Source organism: Arvicanthis niloticus, chromosome 4 (genome assembly GCF_011762505.2).
Source record: "Arvicanthis niloticus isolate mArvNil1 chromosome 4, mArvNil1.pat.X, whole genome shotgun sequence".
NCBI lineage: Eukaryota > Metazoa > Chordata > Mammalia > Rodentia > Muridae > Arvicanthis > Arvicanthis niloticus.
Window position 1 is genome coordinate 80,064,192 of NC_047661.1, and position 25,901 is coordinate 80,090,092.

Sequence of the window (25,901 nt, forward strand, 5' to 3'; positions counted from 1 at the left end):
CTTATTTACATACAAGTGTGCAAACACACAAAGTCAGAGGACTTCATTGAATGGAAAACAGCGTAAGAAAATTACAACTTAAAAAAAATAAGCAAGTAGACACAAACAATGTAAGATAACAAGACAGGACTTAGGGGCCACCTCCCTGTATCATTTTATAGACAAGAGAACTGAAATGGAGAGAAATGAAGAAGAATGCACATGCCCCTTGGCTCAGGAGTTGACTAGTCTGGGTGCTTTCCCTTCCTTCACAATTTACTTTCCCTCCAGTAGGGTCTGGCAGGTCCCAGACTCTAAGGGAAGACACCCCCCCACACACACACCGTGTTCCTGTACTGCCCCCCAGGAGCATCTGAAGAGAGCATCATCTGTAGATGTCCCTATGTCATGTCACTTACCTGCTGGCTCCCTCAGCTGCACCTGGTAGCCTGGTGAATGCTTTCTCTGAAGTACCTGCCAGGAGCCCGGCTGAGTCCTTACCAGCTCTGCCACTTCACAGCCGTAGGCACCTATGTCCTCTGGACCCATGGAGAAGATCTTGAGAGAGAAAGTCTGGGCACTTAACTTTGAAACCTGTAGCTGTCCTTGGCTTGCTCTGTCTCTGTAGTCTCTCTTCAGGTTCAGGACTCCACCAGCATCAATCTGGGCAATTTCCTTCCCATTGAGGAACCAAGTGCCCTGAAGCTGTGGGTCACCATCTCTGCCGACAACCAGACAAACCAATTCCAAGGGTTTTCCTTCACCAGGCGAGGTACTGGCCGTGATGCTCACTTCAAAATCTCTTGCTAGGTAACAAAAGCAAGGCAGAGGTTTAGAAAGCCCGATGTACTTTCCCCTTTCAGCACAAGACGTATGGGATCCATGATAAACATCCCCTGCTTACATTGTATGTCACCTTTCAGTTCTGTGGTGCCAGAGTTCCCTACTCCAAAATAGCCCCAAAGTTAAAGAAAATTACAAAGTCCCTGACTAGTCTAAGTCACCCAGGAAGGATAATGTCCATGCTTTTCTGAAAGCAGTCCCAGTAAAAAAAAATTTTGTACACACAGATGTATCAAGAGCTACTTAGGTCCGCCTCCCAAATGAAACAATGAACTATTTCATGCTGTGTTAAACTGCTGTAAATTAGGACTTCTGGTTTTCTCTTTTATTTTTGTACTAGGGATTAAACCTGGGCCTCACTGTATGCTGGGTATTTGCTTCTTCCTCTGAACCCCCAACCTTTATTTCTTACCCTGTTCATTTGTCTGATAAACAGCCAGTAGAATTTCCTAACTTCCGAGCTCATTTACAGGGCCTTGTGGGACCCACTGAGCACAGTTCAGACACATGAAGGCCATGGGATGCAGTGGAGCTGAGTGTCATATAGTCAGTGACCCACCACTGGAGTATTGCTTTCTACAGTGGATACTCATGGCCTCAGATGGTCCTCTTATTAAACCAATGCACATAAAAAGACCAAAAATGACCAGGCCTTCCTGTCTGCTTTTGACAAAAATGGCAATGGATCATGCAAAGTGGCACCATTTCAATATAGAGATGGGACCTGGTAGAAGGGTATCCTGCTGCCAACAGGGGCAAGGCTTCATACTGGAAATTGGAGCTGCTTTGAGGCCCAGCTGCCTGTGGTAGGTGGGCTTTGGAGAGAGGCAGATTTGGCTTTTGAAGCGAGCACCTTCTGTCCCCGGTAGGTGTTCGGATGTACTCACTGTGTCTGTAACTGGGGTCCCTTGTTTTTAAAACAGAGAGCTGGCTACACTGTGGGTGATTATTTGGACTACAATTAAATAATGGCGACAACACGCTTACAAAGTGCCTGGTGACCATGGTTCTAAGGCGATTGCTACAGCCACCTTGTAGCATCAATCTATCTGTTTCACATTTCTTGTCCCATATAAACTCTCCCACGAGCAAGGCCCTAGTGGAACATTCTGGAACATCTACTTAGTTATGCTTTCCAGATGACAAAAACAAAAATTAACTTAAACTTTTAAATATACCTTTTAGAAAAAGTCAACAGAACTTTTTTTTTTCTTTTTTTTAAAGATGCTCCTACATAGTCACTGAGAATGAATTCACAGGTTTCCTGAGAAGATAATTACCTGCTGGCTGGATCCTCAGAGCTGTTTGATCTGTCTTCTTTCTTGTGATCAAAGTCCATGTTTCATCTGGATCCTGAATCCATTCTGTGGCCTCACAGAACACTTGGCCTTGATCTGAGGGCTGGAGCCTACCCACGGACAGCTTGAAGAGAGTGGCTCCAAGTTTGTTTAGCCGGATATCGCCGGCCACAAACCTGTCTGCATAGGAGGACCCAGGGGTCAATACAAAATCCCTTGAGAGGGAAATGATCTCAGTGGCTTGGCTCCCTCCTCCTTCCTGCATCAGGTACCAGGTGAGAGAGAGATGGGTATGTTGAACCGTGGCTGTGGTTGCCTCGCAGGTGAGTTCTAATGGCTCGCCTTCCTTCTTACTGAGCGTCTGGGAGGGCATGGTGGCAGACAGCGTGTCGGGAATCACTGGAAACAAGGCAACAGTGATTATCTTACTGGTTCCTGTTTATCTCATTAGACCTTCTGGAGGGAAGATGGCGCCTAAACATCATCTGCAAGGCACATCCCTGGAGCGCTCCCAGTCTATGCTTTCCTAAGTTGGGCTTTCCCTTTTGCTGAGAGAGCAGAGGAACTTTGCAAAGTGAATGGCTCAGGCTGGAGCCAGGTCAGCTACTCAGCCAGGAGGAGGAGGAACACTGGAGTTTCTGGACCCAGATTCTGGCTCTCAGCCACTCTGTCTCACTATATGGACATGAGTGGACTGCTTCTTTTCCCTCCCTAAACCCTAATCTGCTTTTTCTATTATGGAGATCTAAAGTAATGTAATTTGTTATTCAGAGACCAAATGCAAGCTTTCCCAAAGTTTTCATAGCTGTCTAAAGACCCTACTATTCTCTTCTTCCTCAATGTAAACCACACAGTTGAAGCTCATGTAAAAAGCAGCACTGAGGCTAAGTCAATGAATATTATAGACACTGCACAAGAGCTGAGAGTTCCCAGCAGGCTCAGAGGTGGTGGGAGATGGGCATATAAGTAGCTGGTTAGGAGGTAACTGGGTGAATGCTGCTAATTGCAGTATGAACAGGGCATTAAGAAGAACCAAGTTGGGGATATGGCCTGAGGCAATCTAAAGGGTTCTGCAAAGGAGGTAGTGTTGAATCTGCATCTTAGAATTCATGTAGGAGTTTGCTAAACTACAAAAGGAAACTAGATATTCCAGGCAAACCACAGTTGCAAGAATTTGATCCTTTCCCTCTAGATAAATGTGCAAGGAAATGGTGGTTGGAAAATAATCATTCTGCAGTTCATCATTCATGATACTGGTGCTGGCTCTCTTACTGAGCTGCAAGATGATATGGGGGTGAGGGGACATGCAAAGATCTATCTAATGCTTTGCTACTATCAACATGTAATTGGGGCTTTGGGAAGGCCCCACACTGGCTCCTTTACCTGCATGGCATATGTCACTGGAAAAACACGAGACACCTACTTGTGACACATCTCCAAAATACTTGGAGTGGTAGGTAGGTTCTTTACCCAGAGCAAACAGACTAGTGGGAAGTCTCTCCCTTGGCAGGGCATTGTGATGATGGATACAGGATTGCCAGGGGCTGGGTAACAAGGACTCACCAGTTAGATTTGTCCTCGCACTGTAACTTCCAAAGTACTTCCCATCCGTGTTGGGTGTGTGGCACTCGTACTCGCCAGCATCCTTCATCTGGAGTTTTGAGAAATGCAGCAGGACCGAGTCGCCCTGCAGCCTCTCTATGTAGATCTCCTTGCTTTGCACCCTCCTGGCATACATTGCGTAAGAGAAGCCGGCATCCTTGGTACTGATGATCTGGACTTCCTTGGTCGGGGTGCTTGGCAGGTAAATAGACCACTGGAAATCCTGTGTGGAAGGACCCTGATGACCACTTACGTTGCAACTGATGCTGACAGGATAACCTTTGGCTCTGTACAGAGGTCCTTCTTGAATTTTTACTTCCCTCTGGCTGATGCTGAGCTTAGCTTGTAAGTAGGAGGAAGAAAAGGGATAAAAATAGGTGAGTGCTCGAATTCCCGGGATACCACATAGTGTAGGTCTCTAGATTACCATCCTGGTAAATGAGACCACAGGTCATTTGCTATAATCACCTCGAGTCTTCACCGCCTTCCTCAGGCTGGATGGCAATGGAATGGCTCATGAGGTCATTGTTCCTCTGTTATCTAAGTCTACACAGCCATAGTCTCCTTTTGAAAATGTTCAGCCTCGACTCCCGGCCTGGAACACTGGTTCCTTCCTGTCTGGGCCAGAGCACTGAGCAGATCTTGGGTGGCAGCTCTGCCCCCAACATCCAAGAACCCAGAGGAAGCAGGGATCCCAAGCACTCGAACTCAGGCAGTATCCTAGGTAAGCAGACAGCAGGGCCCACCCTAAACAGGGAGTAACTGGGAACCAAAAGGACCCAGGAAGTCACTCCCGGCCTGGAACACTGGTTTCTTCCTGTCTGGGCCAGAGCACTGAGCAGATCTTGGGTGGCAGCTCTGTCCCCAACCTCCAAGAACCCAGAGGAAGCAGGGATCCCAGGCGCTCTAACTTGGACAGTGTCTTAGAAACTACTTCTCAGATCTGAGGCCTAGATCAGACCTCTGCCAGGTCTGCTGTTGTGTGAACCCCGGATTCCACCTGAGACATACTGGAAGGTTCACTCAATCCAGATCCACAGAGGAACAAATGAACTCAGAGCTTCAGACAACATATCCTGAGATATTCTAGAGGAGACACTGCACCCAGAACAGCAGACACCTAGCTGGACTACTACCTTGGAGGCACCATATCCTGAGGCATCCTAGAGGTACCACTGTAATCAGTGCAGCTGGAAAAGATCACAGAGACATCTGGACCCCTAGGAGATCAGACACAAGCTAGATAACTAGAAAGACAGGCTTCAGTCAGAGACAGCAAGTACAGGCAGCACTAGAGTTAACCAGATGGCAAAAGGCAAGAGCAAGAATGTAAGCAACAGAAACCAAAGTTACATGGCATCATCAGAACCCAGCTTCCCCATCAGAGCAAGCCCTGAACACCCCATCACACCAGAAAAGCAGGAATCAGAATTAAAATCACTTCTCATGATGATGATAGAGGTCTTTAAGAAAGACATAAATAACACTCTCAAAGAACTTAAGGAGAGCACTGGTAGACAGATAGAAACCCTTAAAGAGGAAACACAAAAATCCCTTAAGGAATTTCAAGAAAATGCAACCAAACGGGAAAAGGAATTAAACAGAACCATGCAGGATCTAAAAATGGAAGTAGAAACAATAAAGAAATCACAAAGGGACAATACCCTGGAGATAGAAAACCTAAAAAAAAGATCAGGAGTCATAGACACAAGTATCACCAACAGAATACAAGAGATGGAAGAGAGAATCTTATGTGCAGAAGATACCATGGAAAACATTGACACAACTGTCAAAGAAAATGCAAAATACAAAAAGCTACTAACCCAAAATATACAAGAAATCCAAGACACAATGAGAAGGCCAAACCTAAGGATAATAGGTATAGATGAGGGGGAAGACTCCCAACTAAAAGGACCAGTAAATATCCTCAACAAAATTATAGAGGAAAACTTCCCTAACCTAAAGAAAGAGATGTCCATAAATATACAAGAAGCTTACAGAACTCCAAATAGTTTAGACCAGAAAAGAAATATTTCCTGCCATATAATAGTCAAAACATCAAATGTACAAAACAAAGAAAAAATACTAAAAGCAGTAAGGGAAAAAGGCAAAGTAACATATAAAGGCAGACCTATAAGAATTATACCAGACTTCTCACCAGAGACCATAAAAGCCAGAAGATCCTGGACCGATATCATACAGACCCTAAGAGAACACAAATGCCAGCCCAGACTACTATACCCAGCAAAACTGTCAATCATTATTGATGGAGAAACCAAAATATTCCATGACAAATCCAAATTTACACAGTATCTCAACACAAATCCAGCACTTCAAAGAATAATTGGTGGAAAACTCCAACACAAGGAGGGAAACTACAACTAGAAAAAGCAAGAAAGTAATCTTCCAAAAACCCCAAAAGAAGATAGTTACACAAACATATCTCCACGGATGTTAGCCCAAAAGCTTGGATTAGCGAAGACTCAACCCACAGACCACATGAAGCTCATGAAGAAGGAAGACCAAGAGGGGATGCCTCAGTTCTACTTAGAACGAGAAATAAAAATGCTCAAGGGAGCAAATAGGGAAACAAAACATGGAACAGAAACTGAAGGAGGGGCCATCAGGAGACCTTTCCACCTGGGTATTCACCCCATGTACAGCCACCTAGTCTAAACACTGTTGTGGATGGCTGGAAGTGCATAACGTGAGGAACATGATACAGCTGTCTCCTTAGAGGTCAGCCAAAGACTAAAACACTCAGAGGACAATGTTCACAATTAACCACTGATATGATCAGGGGTTTCCCAATGGAGAACTTAGTGAGAGGACTGAAGGAGCAGAAAGGGTTATTGACCGCAGGTGGTAAGCAACAATACCAAACAACCAGAGCCCCCCAGGGTGTAAACCACCAGCCTGGGAACACATAGGGAGGGACCCAAGACTCTAGAGGTATATGTAGGGGAGGATGGCCCTGTCAGACATAGGTGGGAGAGGAGTTTCTTGGTCCCATAAAAAAATGAATGAAAAATGAATGAATAAACACACAGTGGGGGGGGGATGTGAGGGCAGGGAGGGGATAGTGAGGGGGTAGGTGTGGTCACTGCCTCATAGAAGCATGAGGAGGGGGGTGGGATAGGTTTCTGGGTGGTGGGAGGAAGTAGGCTAAGGGGATAAAATCTGAAACGTAAATACTACAACCAATTTTAAGAAGCGGGGAAAAAAAAAAGTCTTCAGAACCAACATCTTTAAAAAAAAAAAATGTCAGCCCCCTGGGGGTGGGAATTTTTTTTTTTCTTGATACTAAAACTTGTTCTGAGAATTGTATATTGCAGAATACACAGCCTTGGTGTATCTACTCATCAAGCATACTGAGCAGACCTGCCCAAACCTCTGATGTCCTGGAATTCCATCTGGATTCAGTGAAGACACAGCATCAGAGGCTTATCAACTTACTCTTCCCCCCACCCCTCTTCTAAAATCTCAATGCCCTTAATCAGCTTGAAGAAGTTAAAGAAGAGTCAGTGCCCCTATTCCCTGAGCTTGGGGACTAATGTGGTTAATAATGGTCTGTCTTTCTAGGGACAAGTAGTGGTTTTGTTGGAACAGGGGGGATTAGCTAGGACTTACTGCATAGCCATAACCTACTGGTAGAAATCTGTATAATTATTATCAAGATGAAGTTATAAATTCTTAAATGGTACAAAATTTACTTTGATCTCAAATTTAAGGTTTTCATTGGTACGAGCCCCTTATTAATATAAAAATGAGATGAATATTTATACACTCATGGGCATTGTGCCTGTATAACACATTTAGGAATACAATGCCTAGACCCAGCCCTTTTTTTAACTTTTTTAAATGATTTGGGACGGTTAACCTATGAGTTAAGGGACTATAGCAAATTCATATTTTTGAGTTTATTGTTAGGGTGCTTTCCAAATTTTACTTAGAATTAGCTGAGAGGAGTTAACAGAAAACAGTCCAGGTTACCTTACATGGATAGTTGGTTTTCAAAACATCAGAAGTCCATAGAACTGATGCTACAAATATTTATATATTAATGTTCATATTGATTAGAGACCTGTCTGCTCCTGACAGCTTCCTGTCGTGGATTCTAAGAAGAAATTGAGCATCCTTGGAGTTACTCCAGTTGTGTGGTAACAGCCACTAGGCAAGAATTGCCTCTCTCCATCTACAGACAAATTACTGTCCAGAAAAGGACACACATGCAGAATAGTCGACTGATTATATCTGCCTAGACAGAGTAATCAGTCCTTAATAATCCTGCATCACCAAGGTCTGTCAGATGATTCTGGGCCAGAAGGCTGAAGATTTGATGCTCCAACGTTTGGTAGTATAGGGGCTTTTCAGGTGTTCAGAGGTGTCTATAAATTGGCTAAGTTTTAGAAGCTATGCTTTGTGCTTCCCACAATTATAGTTAACTCAGTCATTCTGGATTTCTGACGGGGTTGAAAACTTATAGCTATTTACCGTAAGAGAAAAGATTTGAGTGGATGGTTGTCAGCTGACATTCATCCTAAAGCCAGGTTCAGAACTAAATGTTTTAGTTAGGATAGATGACAGAGGTGCTGGTTAGTCAACAAAATGATGAACTGGGTATTAGGACTATCTTGTACCTCACTGGTACAAATTGGCATAATTATGCTCTAATTGTATTTTGAGAGAAAAGTTTCATTTTAACAGGAAGGGTGATGTGTAGGAGGAGCTAAGGTAGGAGGAGTACTGAGAGGAAGAAAAGGAGTAAGAAGAGGAGGAGAAGAAGGATAGGAGAAGCTAGGTGATGAAAGAGAGAAAGAGGGGGGAGACAGGGAGGCAGATATTCATGTATCTCCACCAGTCAAAGATAGTTGTTATATCTAGGTCGGTCAGTGGGTTACACCTCTGATTGAACAATTCCAAACTTATAACGCTTATGATTAACATTATTTAAAAAAAATGTATAAATGCAAAAAGGAAAAGGGGGCATAGGATAGGGGTTTTCTAAGGAGGGGGGAATGGGGAAAGGGGATGGCATCTGAAGTGTAAATAAAATATCTAATAAAAAAAAAATGGAGTTACCTCATCCAAGGCCCAACAAAAAAAAAAAAAAAAAAAAAAAAAAAAAAAAAAAAAAAAAAAAAAAAAAAAAAAAAAAAAAAAAAAAAGAAAAGAAAATGTTCAGCCTCAGCTGTGTTCTAAGGCCACATCTAACAAGCAGCAGCTTGTCGAAACGGACTTACTTGAAAGGTAATATCATATGTGATACTTTACCTTTTACAGTATTTTATGGCAAAACAGCATAAACTTCTCAAACCCCAAATTCCAAGGCACAGTCTCTCCCACAGAGGGCGTTTATGAGAGGCAACGTCCACAGCTCTGTTCCCAATGCCTTACTCCTTCTTGCTGGTTGCTTACAGATATTTGTAGCCCTCCGCCATGTCTGGTGCAAGACTAGATAAAATTAGCACCAGAAATGGCAGCGACACTTCCTGTCTCTGCTGTAAAGGTTTTTCTTTTCTCGTTGCTTTTGCTTTGTTTTGCTGTTTTCACTGTTGTAATTTCTTAGGAAGGCCCTTTCACTTTACTTTGAAACTAAAATGGATGTTTATGAAGTCCAGGTTCTGGGCTCAGAGTTTAATGTTTTTCTTACCCATGGTTTTCAGCTAGGATGTTCTCTAATCAAAACTGCAGAAAATTAGGTCTAAAGGAGAAACGTGGCTAAAAGGTAACTTTTCTATAGAGAGGTTTTTAATTCAGCATTTTTTTTTCAGAAACTACAAGATTGTTTATTACAGTTAATACTGAAAGTAGACTTGCTTTGTGTTTCTGAAAGAACAGAGGCCAGAGGTAATGATGTTACAGAGATAGACAAGATCTTCTCTGAGGGTCCAGGAACCCTCAAAGGACAAGACAGGGTTAAAGGACACCAGAAGGTCCATCAAGAGCTATGGACAGCATGAAGCAGTTGACAGAATAGAATCAGATTCTCCAGAGAGCCAGAGCAAGGGCAAAGGGTTCAGGAGACTCCTGTGGGGAACGGAGGAAGAGAAGTGCAGAGCCCATGAGAGGAAATGGAAAGAGACAGGAAGGAGGCTTCCCTCCCCCACAAGAGGGTAGAGTGATTAATTGATAAAATCAACTAAAAACTTAAGAACCGCATCTGAATACACTCAACCAAACCTGGCCAAGAAACTAATCAATACCCAACCATGCACATTTCCAGTAATAATTTAAAAATACATTTAAGTATTCATAAATCTCAATGTTATATATTTATATCACACTTTTTGTGCTGAATATCTATAAATAGAAATTAGACTACATTAGAAAAAATTAAGTGATTACTTACCAGAAAGTGACTACAGAGAAGTTTTAAACATTTTCAGCAAGGCAACCTTGTGAGATGTGAAATGTGGGCACTGTGCACCAGGCAACACATGAAGGACTATTTACAGCAGTGCCATTCACTGTTGCCCCAAATAAGGGACAGCCTGCGTATCCATCAACAGCAGAACAGATAAACTGTGGTAGTGTACCAGAAGATGGAATTTTATTAAGAAATTAAAAATTATAACTATTTGTAGTAAGATGTAGACTTGTGCCTGTTCAATCATGGAATACCTCCAATCTGTTTGGCCATCTACAAAAATATTCCATTTTAAAGTTAAAATATTTAAAGTTAAAATATAGGGAGCTAGAGAGATGGCTCAGCAGTTAAGAGCACTGATTGCTCTTCCAGAGGACCCAGGTTCAAGTCTCAGCACCCACAGCTCACAGCTGTCTTTAACTCTAGTCCTAGGGATCCCAATGTCCTCACACAGATATACACAAAGGCAAAAACACCAATGCATATAAAATAAAATAAGATAAAATAAAAATTTAAAAACATTGTATCATTTAGTTGATGAATAAAGGTTAAAATTATCTTTAAAAGTGGGTCAGGAAGTGGTTATCATGGGAATCAGGAAGGTGATTTGTGGAGGGATTATGTCCTGATGATCCACAGGCAGAATGGGAGGGCACTTCCAGGAACCTGATGAACCTTGTAGTGATTACGCAGGTTTTAGTTTCTGCTTATTCATCAAGCTGCGTACTTATGTTTTATTGGCCTTTTCTTACATACTATATTTCACCATGAGAATATTTTTTTTAGAACTGAGAAGATATTGCAGTCAGCAAAGTGCCTGTTGAGCAAGCTTAAGGACCTGAGCTTGATCCCCAGTATCCAGATAAAAGCTGGGCACAGTGGTGCATCCATTATCCAAGTACTGAGAAGGCAGAGGAAGGAGGAATCCTGGGGCTTGTAGGCAGCCTCATCTATCTGAAATAGTGAGCTGAGTCCAAAGTACAAGTGATAATCCTATTTCTAAATATAAGGTGGAGATCCAACTAGGACCAATTTGGCAAGATATCCTAAGAGTATCACTGGCCCTCAGAGCTTGGTGTAACCAACAGCTCTCTAATTGGCCTTATTATTTCACCCAACAGGAAAGAAATTATGCTTAGGACTGAAAACCTAGCCATGTGCCCAGGGCTAGTGAGGTCATGGATCTTAGAGAAGACTCTGCTGCTGACATTTTACTAAGCTAGCATAATCCCTGCTACATTCTAAATATTCATCCTTATACCCACAGGTAGGTGTAGCTCTTACCACTTATCAAATAAACCTTTATTTGCAACAAGGGAGAACACAGAAAAGACACAATCAGTCAAAAGGCAAAGAGCAAGTCATCACGGGGAGCCCAGCTCCAACTGATACGTTTACAAGACAGCTCCTGAAGCTAACGCTCAGGGGAACAGCATAGAAGAGGGGACAGAAAGACTGTCAGTGTGAGGGAACCAGGAAGCCCGCTGTGGGAATGTATCTTCTAGAAATGACAGAAAAGCTTCACCCATACTCCAACAATATGAGTGCAGAAAAAAAAAAAAAAAAAAAAAAAAACAAACTACCTGTTAAAGTACCACACTAACCGACATAACAGGAGCTCTCACTGGGCCCCTCTCACTGACCAAGAACAGGCAACAAAGGATTATTGAGAGCAGGAGAAATATTCATCCTCATGGTTGATCCCCTAATTGTTATCCAACACCAAGTAGTCAGCCATAAAATCATATACAAGCAAGTAACACAAAATGAACTGAGCAGGTTGTATTTATATATTTATGCACATGTATATACATGTATACATACATGTAACAATGACAAAGAAAAAGGAGTCATGAGTTTGAGAAGAGGTCAGGGCTATAGGAGAGGTTGGAAGGGTGAAAGAAAGGGAGGAAATAATATAACTATATTTTAATTTCCAAAAAATTACAAGAAGAGAGAGAAAAGGGGGGGGGAGAGAAAGCATAGAGTAAGATTGAGAAAGGTACCTGACATTGGTCTTCTCTCTCTCTCTCTCTCTCTCTCTCTCTCTCTCTCTCACGCACACATGCACAAACATACATATATACAAATAAACTTTTTTAAACTATAGTTTGGAGGCGCCATTCATCTTTTCCTGCCACTGTTATTTGTATTTATATTGTTATTTGTAGCGTGGACAGCTTGGCCATGTCTCTTCAACACTTTTTATCACTTCCCAGTGAAATAAGTGCACAATAGAAAGCTTCTGTGTGGAAATTAGCACTTCGTTCTTCCCTGCTTTATTTGCCAAGTCAATAAATATTTATTCAGTCACTTACAGTCTTTCTGATACTTGAGAGATTAAGACATAAAGATGAGTTTGGAATCATCTCTGTCTTTGAGCCTTATTAAGCTAGCCAGTTAGAATGGCTATCATCTCTATGAGAAAGATACAAATGAAAGCCCCCAGAGGAACCTGAAGAGAGCAGAGAGCTCAGAGAGCTCATGGCTTGTGAGCACGAACGGGTGAGGCCTGTAGAAGGGATGCTATCTCAGTTTCCTTATGTTTCTGTGACAAACCCATGACCAACATCAACTTGGGAAGGAAAGGAGAGGGCTTAATTCAACTTTTAACCCATAAATCATCATTGAGGGAAGCCAGTGTGAGCTCTAAAGATAGGAACCACCAAGTAGGAGGTGAAGCAGAGACTGAAGAAATGCAGCTTACTGGTTTTGTCCCAGGCTCATGTTCTGTTGCCTTCTTACATAGCCCAGCTCCACCTGTGTAGGGATGGGACCGCCCATAGTGGGCTGGCTTTTTACATTGCTTAACAACCAAGTTCCAACAGATATGCCTACAGGCCAATCTGATGGAGTCATCTCCCAAGTTGTGACTCCCTCCTCCCAGGTATGTCCAGGTTTGTGTCAAGGTGACAAAAACTAACTAGCACAAATGGCACCAGGATTGGGCTTTGGGGGATTGGGAGGATTAGGCCAAGTGGAGACAGAGCCTTTTAGATGAAAGAAACTTTATGACAAGATGAGCAGAGTAAAAATGAAAAGAACTGTACAGAAACAGGAAGTGGTCGCCTGGTGGGAAAGAGGTGCAAGATGGATGGCTGCCTGAGACTGGCTAGGAGCATGAAGAACGTGACTCTCCTTCACTGGCTGTCAGCTTGGAATTAATTGGGCACTAGGGAATCCACTCAAAGTGCCGGAATGATCTTAGGAAAAGCAACTGATGGTTGTTTGGAGAATGGTGGAAGTTGGAAAAAGACATCAGGTAAATGTCTTTTTACATTTGATGAAAGGGCAGGGTGGAAAGAAAGGGGCTGTAACTCAGGGGCTGTTATAGAGATGGTGTCTGTAGAGACTAGCGCTCTGGATGCTTCAGTGCAGCGGGGATGATCAGGGACAGGAGGTTAGAGGAAATCGGATACCCATGTTTGATAGACCAACGAAGAATAACCATACTCAGCAGGAAAGGGGGGTATCAGTGAGAATTATCATGTGTATTCAAACATGGGTGAGAAGATAATGCATTTAACTTTAGAGATGGAATTTGAATGCTCTGGAATAAACAGGAAAGACATCCAAAAACAAAACAAACAAACAAAAAACCAAAAACATTTGGAGACATTTAAATATTATGTGCATCACATTAAAGACCCTTAAAGACTTTGAAAATATCTGTAATTTAACCCTTTCAAGAATTCTGTCATTTCTGTGTTTAATAATGTCAAAATTCACAGTGACTCAGCCAGACTTGAACCTAGGCCTGCGAATGCCCAGTTGTTCTATGGCTTTGCCCACTGTTTCTCACTGCCTGGCAAGTCCCTGAGCCTGGGCTGTTGGTGTAGACTAGGTCCATCACACATAAGTATTCAGAAGTGTTATGGAGTCTAAAGATGGCCAGTGAGAACCTCTGTTATATTGGCGGGGATGAAACCCAGAGAAGGACCCTGAGAAGTCAGGAGGGCAGGAAGGCAGCTGTTCTACAGTGGCTTGGAAATCAAGGGAAGTAGAAGGGAGAAGAGCTTGGTCAACACTGGCGAGGGCGGCTGGAGGGCAGAGACTAGGAGAGGCCTTTGAGTCAACTGAGTCGATTGCTGTGCAGAGCTTTGTAAGGCATTCCAGTAGAGCAGAAATAGTGGTAGGTTTGAGGCTAAGAAGTGACTGTGGGACATGTAAACCACTTCATGGCATTGTAGAGGACAGGTCAAAGATAGCAACCAGAAAGGGCAGCTGAGTGACAAGTGGTGAGCAGTAGGGATGGACAGGATCACCTCTGCAGAGGCAGCAGCAAAGGAAAAGAGACACATGGAGCCAGAGAGGACACGTGGAGGAAGACGTTGGACCACAAGAAAGAAAGTCACTGTGCACAAAGCCCAGCCATCCATCCACTAAAAGAGAAAGCAATGATCAGTCCCCTGCAGAATCATCCTCTCTAAGAGGAAGCAAGAAGCCCTGACAGAGCCCATAGAGATGGTGGCCATGACAGTTAGACATGTCATTATGTGATCCCTGTGAATTGGCCTCTGGACATCATTTCTTTCCATCTCAAAGATACTGGCTGGGGATGTGGCTCAGTGGTAGAGCACTTACACACTAGACCCTGAATTTACCCCCAAGAATTGCAAAAATAGATAAATAAATAACCTGTAAAAACATCAACACTTTTCCTTTCACTTCTAAAAAGGTTGATGTCTTAGCCTGTTGATAACAATAAAGAAAAAAAAAGTAAATGGAGTCGTGCCATAGAAACACAGGCCTGGAGACTACACATTGCAAGATTAAGGCACTAGTAGATTTGGTGTCCAATGGGAGCCTGATTCATGTAGATGTACCTTCTAGCTATGTCCTCACACATGGAAGAGATTAGCTGGAACTCTCCAATCTCATGAAAGAGTACTAACCCATTCAGCTAACTACCTTTCAAAGGCTCTATATCCTAAAGCCATCACTGCCAGGTAAAAGCTCTAACAGGTAAAATCCAAGAAGACACAAACATTCAGGCTACAACATAGCCAAGGAATTTGAAGCAATTCCACCTTATACAAAACCTACCTAGGGAACAGCCAACACACCAAACAACTGCTCTTGCCCTACACATTAGAAGCAATGTGGTCTCTGTGTGTGGTGGCAGGGGTGAGGGGGGTGGGACATCATCCATCCAGAATGAAGTGGAATACTTTTCTGTTTTTCCATGGCTACAATCTCAGTAACACAAAAATAGCCCCTCTCCAAAGACCTCTTGTGTTAATGCCCCCCTTAATTGTTTGGCAGTTGGTCAAGGTGAGAGGTGATAAAAATAAAATGGGCCTGGTAAGATGGCTTATTGGGTAAAGGCATTTTTTTTTAAAGCAAGCCTTGATGATCTGTGTTCAATTGTGAGAACCCATGAAAAGGTAGAAGAAGAGAACCGAGTCCAAAGAGTTGTCCTCTGACTCCAAATTGCCACACACCATACACACAATAGTAAGTAATCTAAAGAAATAATAAATTAAGGCATTGAGTGTGGCTCAGTGGTAGAGTGCTTGGTGAGGGAGTGGGTGCTGGGTCCCAGGGACTTAGTCCCCACATTCCAAAACCACACTATGAAGTTGGGACAAAGAATAGATTGATCCAAACAATGTGATTGATCACTTTATCTTCATTAATTTCCTGCATTTCCTCTCTATAATTAAAATGAGATGCAGCAGACTTCAAGTTACTTCCTGATTTATGCATGTCTCATGTAAGACCTGTGATTCCATGCAAAATTGGAACTTAATACAGGTCAAAGACTAGTAGGAACAAATGCAGAACCCAGGTCAGGCAATCATGGAAGTGGGTGGGGAATGGCAACCATCTTCTCCTTTTTGAACTTTGACTGTTATAGTGCTGCCTCTAGACCTTTAAGCCTGCTTATCAAAAACAAATAGACAACTGAAAACTAATAAAATAATAATAGGAAAAAGAATGTGCAACTTTCTGCATCCTTGTGCAGTGTTTGCAATGTAAACCCATTTCACTCCCATACAAAGCAAATGCACAGTGCCTACACATGAAGCATGCACGCTCAGTTAGACGACTGAACAGGATCACAGACACAGCAATCCTCGCAGGACTCCACCAAGACACTGTCTATCAAAGCTCGACCTGTCAGGGTGCTGGCAGGTACCCATTACTGGCAAGTGGTTCTAATACAGCCCTCTGCAGGATTCCTGTCTCTTTCTCAGGCCCCAGGTCTGATCCTCACCCATATGCTCACTGAGATGTGATCCTGGTTCAGCTCCACTAGAGCTTGCTGGTCTACCTTAGTGCCAAATGGTACACTGCCTTCATTTTTCTTATAAAGCTGTAGCCTTGGCCGCATGAATTGCAGCTCAGCCCAGTTCTTCCCTCATCCCAGCTACCCCAGTTTCTGCACTAACTCCACCCAGTCTCTGGGAATCAAGAGTTCTAAATTTGAACCCACAGATAGGACTCAAGTGTCCTTATACCAGGGTGAAAAAGCCCTTTCATCTTAATTCTCCAATGGAAATGTCCTATTTCCTTTAGTGATGGATGTAGACACGGAACCATAGCTATTTGTGTATTATATGGCAATTTTTGTGGTCATACTAAAGTATTTTAATTAATAAGTAGTCCTCCAGATCTTATTGTATAGCACATGAATAAGAATGGAAATGAACATATTATGATTTATTTTTTAATGTTGTTTATTCACTACAAAATTCAGGTTGGCCTCCTACTTTAGGCTCCCACTAGTGCTGTAATTACAGATGCCACCACATTGAAATTAAAAATATTTTGATAACTTTATTTCAATATGGCCAATTTACTCTATAGTTCTATGTGCTTTATAGTATGCATTTATAAGTTACACTGAGATGGTCTTTGTATGTAGCACACCGCATGCCTGTTACCTGCTCTACATGGTAAGGGACTGTTTTGTTCCCTGCTCAATTCCTCTGCTTCTTCCATTTATCTCCAAGTTTTTTCTTCCTCCATCCTCTTCAAATATGCATAGGTATCCCTAGGCCAGATAAAGGCCCCACTATGGGCTTCAGTAGAGCCAAGTAATTGTCCTGATCTTTCTCTGTCTCTCTCTTTAGCTCTCAGGTAAAGCCCAGAACCTTCTTTTAGCTTGATCTAAACTTCATAGTACTCTCGTTTCTTTTTCTTCTACCCAGTCACATTCACAAGGCACACACATCTAGTTACACCCTAACATCAGGCAAACCTTGAGGCCTCTTTGTGTGGCAGCGAAACCTCTTCCTCTCCCATATAGGATGGTCAGCCCAGGAAAGTTAAGTAAAGCCAGGGACATGCAAAGCTCAAAGGCAAGCTTAAAATAAAATACAATAGGTACCCAGGACACAGCAAAGTCTTCCATTTCCCCCATACACAAGGGCATGTAAGGAAGCCTTAAAGCTGTCAGTAAGTAAAAGATTAGCACAAAGTCAGAAGTCTATAACCTAGTCGTTCCTGTGAAGACCAAGTTGGCCTGCTCCCTCACCCAGCAGTCTCTGGATGACAAGCTCCTGTGATCGTAAAAACATCAAAGTTATAAAACTTACTTAGAGAGAGAAAGAGAGATGCCACACACAGGATGCATGCCATCTGGACTGGCACAGCCTTTCTGGGCAGCGTCACTGAACTTGCTCAGAAGCTGAGTAACAAAACTCGGTGCTGTCACAGCAAAGGTAAAGAGGAAGCTATGGTGCGGTTTCCAGCCCACTGAGAGATGGAGAAGGGCTTGCAGAAAGCAAAGGTGGCTGCATTTACAGTCACTTAGATTTGGGTATGAGGTAACTAGTTATCTTCACAGTGAAGGAAACACACACAGACAAAAGAGAGCCTGTGTCTCTTCCTGCCTAAATATGAACAAATTTCAGAAAACTGAGTGAATAGAAAAAAAACAGAGAAATGTCCTGCTCTGCTCTTGAGGGAGGAAGCATGAGAGGGGCCCCTGGAATCCATGAACTTGGGGGTCACATGAGGTGAAAAAAATCAAAGGTTCCAGAGGCAGGCTACCTGAAGTTTGGAGCAGATTCCACTGTTTTCGGCTGTGTGATTTTAGAAAGGCTAAACTTTTAAACTTTTATCTTTAAAGTGGGGCTACTCATAACACACACCTTACAAGAGAGCTAAAAGTTGTCATTGGTTTAAGCACTTAGAATAGTATTTGGTCTACAGCAGTGTTTAATGGATACTATTTCCCATCATCTCCATCATCATCATCATCATCATCAGCCAACCTCTGAGTTAATGTTTATCTTCCTGGGGTGGGTCTGGAGATCAAGGGTAGCAGAAGTGTGTCTACATGCAACCACTAGCATTGAACCCAGGATAACTGAGTAGTTGAGACCTAGAAGGCAAGATCACATTCCTGAGGACACTAGCCTCAGTCTCTATGATCTGGTACAGCATAGACCTAGGTAGATTAGTAACTGTTTCATCTGTTTCAGGACACAGTAACTGGAAGATTCTTCCTTGTTCCATCCACCCATCACCATCCACCCATCATCTATCCACCATCTGTTTTTCCACCATTCATCCATCCATCCATGCATTCATCCATTCACCCACCCACCCCAGCCATCTCTCCATCCATCTATCCATTCATCCACCCATCCATCTATACATACATTCATTTTGTTTTGTCTTCCCATGTTCAGGTATTATGGTAGAATTTGCACATATACAAAGATATTCATAACCTTTCCTTTGTCCTTAGGAAATGCCTTTTTAATCAGGTGACCACCAATGTAATGTGCCCACAAACAACGGGACACATAAAGGCAGAGAAGGAAGTTGGTACACAGGAGGAGAGGTCAGGATGGACTGGTCTGGGTTAAAGAGGCAAAAAAAAAAAAAAAAAAAAAAAAAAAAAAAAAAAAAAAAAAAAGCCTCAGGCACAGTTGGGAAATACTCTAGTCTAGTATGTAGTGCTGCTGACTGTCCCTTCCTGTTGATGACACTTGGGGCTTGTATGAAGAAAGAGATTCTATAGCTTGTCTGGGACAGATCTTAGTGGGCTGTAAACGCCAGCCTGACTTTAATTTTGAACAACAGAGGAACTATCAAGGGAATTTGAGCAGAAACACATCAGCACGTTTCCCTCTCCCTTGCTGGAAACAAAGTTTCATATTATTGTTAACTGATTGGAAATGAGGGAGGTAGTCAAGGCGGTAAACAAAGGTCATAGGTTTTTGTAGTTGTTTGATTCACCAGTGATGGGGTGAATTAGGTTCACCTCGTTCACCAATGATGAGTTTCTGAATTAGGGCATCTAAAAGAATGGCAGGACAGAGAGATGAAACACATCAGGTCCTTATGAGCACCTCTACGTGACAAGATACCCAAAGCCAGAGAACCTCACGGTAAATTGCAGCCTCTCCTCTCTGCTCAAGACAGTGAGATCTGATGGAAGTGAGCAGGAGAGAACATGACACATTGTCACGCTGGGAAAGTAGGGGAGGTCCCCTAGGAGATGGCTACAGTTGCAGGAGGTAGAGGACATGTCTTGTTTGGGAGAGTGAGTGGCTAAAGGAACCTTCAGGACAAAGGTACTTTAAGGTAAAATTTATTTCCTTAGTGGGATGATCACAGATCAGGGGATATCTGTAAATGTGGAAATGAAGGTATTTAATCCAACCATTCATTCTTTATTTATCTATTTACACACCCACTCACCTGAACCATCCTGCCCTCTGGTTAAATTCACTAACCTGTTGTCTCTTAAAAATTAACTCCCCGAAACTGGTTAACTGCAAGTGCTTTTGCAAAAGATTCTGGACTTCCTTCTTCAAAGTACTGTGTAAGATGTGGAGGGTAAAGGAAGGACACGAAAGCTCCACCCCTCAAGAGCCTGGAATCCATGCTAGTAAACAACTTAACCAACAGAAGCCAAGGGAGGAAGCAGGTCTGGGGTGTGCATTGTATGGCAAGGCAAGAAAAACCCTGGGAATGAATGGACAGAGAGGCAGGGATGGCCACCAAGATCATGTAGAAAACACTTGCTTTGGAGTAGGTCCTTTTAGATCCAGTGTGATTCCAGTAGGTTAAAAAGGGATAGGAAGGGAGATTCCAGTAAGTAGTAAAATCCCGAAGACAGGCAGGGGCATGCTGGCTGTGTGGGAGAGCACTACTGGGCAGGTCGCCTATGGCTTAGATTTCAAACTCATCCTCCAAGTCTGTAATTATAATAGTAGCGCAACTTAAAATGCAGAAATCTGTTCACTATTTTGGCTAGAGCTGTCAGAGGCCACCTTCTGGTATTAATATTTAGGCAAATGCACTGAATTATCTACTTGCTACTGTGTAACAAACTGCCATAAGACTTGGTGGCTTCAGTGACAAAATATTTATTTTTGTTGATGGGTGTGTGTGGCTTCACTAATGTGACAGGTGACGGGAAGAATAATGGCCTAGGATGGCCTTGGGTTGGACAATTCAGTGCTTTTGCTACATTGTCTTAATATTTTCACATAAAGGGTCCCACAGACCTAGTGGAAACATTCCATCCTAGAGGGAGACTCCTTAAAGACTCAAGAAGTAAACAACTCACAAGTCTCAGAAAGTCTCTAAAACCACATTCACAAGTCCTCTCCTTTTCTCCAAGATTATACAAGCAGCAAGGATACAGAGGAGAGCCTCTGATCTGTTAAGCTTCCTGTAGGTTTTTCAGAGAACTCCAGGTTTCTAGTGTGCATGGACTGTCACCATGTTAGGGTGGGTTTTCAATGACACAGCTGCCTTTGAATTTCCTCTGCACTTGAACATAACCCTTTACCTAAGAAGCCTCAGTAAACTCACTGGTTCACCAGATGGACTTTGGTGGTATTGTTGCTTTGGTCTGCCAATGGTTCTCTACCTGGGGTGAGTGGATCATTGCTCCAGGAATTGTGCAAATCTGAACGTAAGCGATGGGTTTACAGGCTCTGACTCTTTGTTGAAGGAAGCAGCAAAGGGGGGAGATTTAAAAATCAGAGTGTCAGTTCATGTGCCATGTGCAGTGAAGAGAGAATTATCTTAGAATTAAGAAGCATGGACCATGTTGCCAGTAACACAGAGCTTCTGCAGCCCTGCAATGTACCTGACCCAATAAATGCTGCACAACTTTGGATTCCTGGCTCTTGCCAAAATATTTTTTTTCTCTCTTTCTATTTTAGTTGCCTCCATTTCTGCCAGAATTGAGCATTGACAGGGTGAAGTTGTTTCTTTTCTGGAGGGAGGGAAAAAAAATAAAAGCTTTCTGTTGTCAAAGAAAAGAAAAAGAAGAAGAAAGAGAGAGAAAGAGACAAAAAGACAGCAATTCTGTTGCCTTGGGAAGCATTGTATGGCAGCCCTTGAAAATGTGTAAGATGTAGTTTCTCCCAGAGCAAGGAAGGGAAAGGACAACAGTGCAGGACAGGAAAGCTTAAAGACCTGTCTCAGTTCCTGCAAGACAAATAAAAGAGATCGGTATTTCCTCAGGCTGACACACCTCGCTATTAGTTCCACAAAGGCACTGAAACAGAGCATTATGGTCTCGTATCATAGGCACCCAGGGCCCAGAAACAAACAGGGACCTTTCCTTTCTTTACATTTAAAGCAAGGCAGCTTCATAGACTAAGGTGGCAGTGCAGCAGGCATTGCTGGTCCCACTTTACAGCCAAATGAATTGAGGCTCTGAGTCCGGGGCTGATCTATAGAAACCCACAAGGATACAAAGTAGCTAGTGTGCTGGCTAGTTTTATGTCAACTTGACACAAGCTAGAGTCATTTTGGAAGCGGAAGCCTTGTCGGGGAAAATGCCCTTCTAGACAGGCCTGTGGTGCATCTTCCTAATTGATGATTGATGTGGGAAGGCCCTGCCCTTTGTGGGGAAGAAGGATGTCAGTAACCAGCACTTCTTCATGGCCTCTGCATCAGTTGTGGCCTCTGGGTTCCTGCCTTGATTTCTCTCAGGAATAGAGTGTGACCTGAGAGTTGTAAGCTGATAGAAACTCTATCCTACCCAGATTGTTTCTGATCACGGTGTTTTATCATGGCAAAAAAAAAAAACCTTAAGACAAGCGTCTTCTCAGTTCCACACGCCCACCTTTGTTGCTATAGAAGGCCAAGTGTAGAACAGCGAGTGTCTTTTTGAATCTAAAAAACAAACATCCCAACAGGTTAGCAGTAAGCTGATAACCACTGTGACCCCTCTCAACTGGAAGGGTCTTCCCCTAAGCCCAGACTTGCTGATGTCAGGCAAACCTGTTCAGAACACCAGTCACTCCACAAGAATGGCCTACAGTGACCTCAGTGAACCCTTCCCTGATTCCGAGGGAGAAACCAAGGCTCGTGTGATCCCACTGCATCCTGGGCCTGTGGTAGAGATGCCATCAGGTCTTGCTCTGACTGCTCACTGCCCTGACCCCGTCAGCAAGTTTACTAGGGCTGAAGAAGTTCTCAACGTGAGGAAAAGTATGAATTGAATTTCTGTGGGCAAAGGCACAGGGCTTGGCACAGAAGTAGAATGGGGACAGGGAGGCAAGAAGAAAGGAAGGAGCCACAGCAGGGATTCCTGGGTCATTTCTTGCTAAGTGGACATTCCCCAGGAAAGGGCGATTCCATAAACTTCCTGATTGACAAGCAACTTTGATGCACAGTTTAGAGAAGACTCAGAATAGGCCCTAAATAGGGAGGAAGGAATGGGGACAGGAAGCCCCGGTACCCACCCTTAGGGACAAACACTCAACTGTTGTGACTTACTCAGTCTGCAAAGTTAAAGCCGCCTTCGTACTGTATAGCCAGCTTGAGAAATTATTTCAATATGTTTATGTGTATGTCGGTGGGGTGCATACGCACTGTAGCACACGTGTAGCTGTTTTCTCTGTGGGTTCTGTGGACTGAATTTGGTAGTCAGGCTTGGCAGTAAGTGCTTTTAACCTGTTAAGCCATCTTGCCAGCCCTAAGCATCTTGCTTTTTTCCCCTAGTTTCAAGCTACTGTAGGGGGACGTAGCCCAGGCTAGCCTCAAACTCATTATGTGGCACAGGCTTGACCCTGAACTAACAGCAACACTTCTGCCTCAGCCTCCAAAGTTCCATGATTACAAGGGCGTGTTACCCCACCCAACTTGTCTAGAATCTACTGTCTTGTATAAGCAAGACCACTAATGCCTTTTCTTTAACATGGAAGATGCTAATGACGTCTGTGGTGCCAAGGGAGCCCTGAGCCCTTCCATGCTTTGATCTCTCCTAACTCTGAGTGGCACGCTCAATGCTTTCGCAGCCTCTATGGGGCAAGCCACACAACTTCGGTTTAGCACTAGTCGATCTACACACCATTGCTCAGCAGAGCTCGAAGCTTTTCACCCTGTGATGCTGGGATTCTCCTGGTTCTTAGCCATCACCTGTCTACCTTTGGGGCCCCTACTTTCTGACTGCTTCAGGGGCTCTGCATGAAGAATCCTATATAATGGTTCTTGTGACTGGCTTATACCACTTGGTATAACATCATTAAGTTTCAATCATGTTGCAGCGTGCTCAAAGATATCTATTATCTATCCTCAATTGGTCTATCACCTATCTATCAATCTATTAATCATCTATCATGTCTATCATCAATCTATCACCTGTCTATCTATCCATCATCTAGGTCTATCATCAATCAATCTATCACATATCTATCCACCATCTATTAATCATCTAAGTCTACCATCTGTCTATCTATCATCCATCTTTGTATTTTGGTTATGTGTCGGGGAGGGATCTTCATGTACCTAAGAATAAACATGCACATGGAAGCAAGAGGTAGACATTAGGGCCTTCCTTGACTCCTCTCCATCTTCTTTTCTTGAGGCAAAGTCTCTCACTTACAGTGGGTCGGTTGCTTCAGCCCAGTGCTGAGATTACCACACAAGGGTGTTGGGATCAAGACCTCATGCTTGCATGGCATACCCTTCACCCGACTAAGCCATCTCCCCAGCCCAGAATTTTCTTTTTAAAGGTTAAACAATATTCCACTGTGTGTACATACATTCTGTTTACACATCCATCTGCTGATGGAAATTTAAGTTGCTTCTACCTCTTGGCTATTGTGAATATAATGAGCATATGTGTCTCTTGGAGACACTGCTTTAAGAACAGATTTTCTTTAGGACATATTCTCAGAAGTGGGATTGCTAACTCATCTGGCAGGTCTATTTTTAATCTCTTGAAGAACCTCCATACTATTTTGCATAATGGTTCTACATTATATCTACAGCAACATGCCTTATTCTAATTTTTCTTGCATTTTAAAAAATTTCACTTATGTGTGTGTATGCACGTGAGCACACGGTGCCACACACGTGTGCTCTTGGAGGTCAGAAAAGGGCGTTGGATCCCTTGAGCTGTAGAGCTGTAGATTCAGGCAGTTGTGAGCCACCCAATGTGGGTGTTGGAAATTGTGGGTCCTCTGCAAGAACAGCAAGTGCCCTTAACCACTGACCCACTCTGTTAGCCTCTTCTCTGCATGCTTGTACAAGGATAGCACCAGGCACAGTCTTTTTGAGAGTGGACATCCTAACATATCAGATGACATCTCCTGGTGGTTCTGACTCCCATCTCTCTTATGGGCGGTGATTCTGGGCATCTTCTTTGTATGTGTTCTTTATATTTTTCTATGTGAGCCCTCTCCCATTTCTTTTTTGTTTTTGCTTTACAATCAAGTTTCTTACAGTCTGGATATTATTAGCCTGTATCACATATATGACTTGTAAATATTTTTTCCTTTTCACTGTCATTTTTGTTGACACAAGAACATCTTAATGTTTGATATGGTTCCATTTGCCTATTTTTGATCTTGCTACTTATGTTTTTGGTGTCAAACCCAAGAAATAATTATCAAATTCTATGTTCTGAACATTTCCCTCCACATTTTCTTTCTTTTTAAAATAGCTTTCATCTTACAGTTTTGGGGTTTTTACTCATTTGGCACAATGTTTGTATATGATGCAAGGTCCAACTTAATTCTCTTGCATATGGATATCCAGTTTTATCAACAAGCTTTGAAAACACTCAGATCGACATTCGATTGCTTCACCGACCATCAAAAGACTTTAGGTAGCCATAGTAACCCATGCTGCTTGCCCAGTAGGTTGGAGAATGCACAGGACAGGGGGACTCAGGTGAGCAGGTGGAGCAGGGCCTCCGCTGGTCCCACACTCCATGGAGTGAGCGTGTTCACCATGCTGTTTTCCTTTTAATGTTTTAACATTTGAAGTCTTGCTAATTTCTCTCAGGGTTGATCAGACAGGCAAAGAACACAGTGCTGAGAACACTGACATTTTGAGAGCCAGACATTTTGCACACTTTCTTCTCACTGATGTGGACCTCTAAGGTGGTGCAAGTGTGTGTTGTCGGAATGCCATCTTGAGTACTACCATCTTCCCAGAGCCAGCCGCTGCTCTGTGGTGGTCTTGCCACACCTAGATCATTACACAATGTTTACTTCAGAGTCCCATGAACACTGGCCTGAAGTCACAGGAGGCAGAGTCTCTGTCATTCAGGAACCTGTGCTAGAGCTTCTAGGAGTGACTCCAAGTCTCAATGAGAGTACACTGTTCCAGTGCAGGGCATATCCCAACAATTCCAGAGTGAGACTGAGTCTGGGGTCATGGTGGCAAATGCCTGATCTTCATGGTTCAATCAGACTATCAGAACATTTGTCAGGCAGCCTCTTAGATCCAATCAATGGTTGAGCCCTGGGACCAGGAGGAGTACAAGTTAAGACAGTTAGCAAGATATCTGCAGCAACGAGGGTAAGGAAAAGCCCAGGAGCAGGCCTGTGGCAGGTAGCCAGCATCAGCAGTGCCTGAACACACAGTAG

The 25,901-nt window shown here is 43.1% G+C and overlaps 1 protein-coding gene across 2 annotated transcripts in view; it reads right to left on the minus strand.

Annotated features, from left to right (window-relative positions):
• The window catches only part of Cd101 (CD101 molecule), a 42,008-nt gene extending 24,271 nt beyond the window's left edge, over positions 1-17,737 (minus strand). For both annotated transcript variants that reach the window (XM_076933027.1, XM_076933028.1), the window contains exons 1-4: positions 17,637-17,737; positions 3,684-4,064; positions 2,103-2,519; positions 399-785 (exon numbers count right to left, since the gene is read on the minus strand). In XM_076933027.1, the coding sequence (XP_076789142.1) occupies positions 399-785; positions 2,103-2,519; positions 3,684-4,064; positions 17,637-17,679 (1,228 nt within the window). In that variant the 5' untranslated portion in view covers positions 17,680-17,737. The remainder of the gene's footprint in view (positions 1-398; positions 786-2,102; positions 2,520-3,683; positions 4,065-17,636) is intronic.
• Between the last annotated feature and the right edge of the window lie 8,164 nt (positions 17,738-25,901).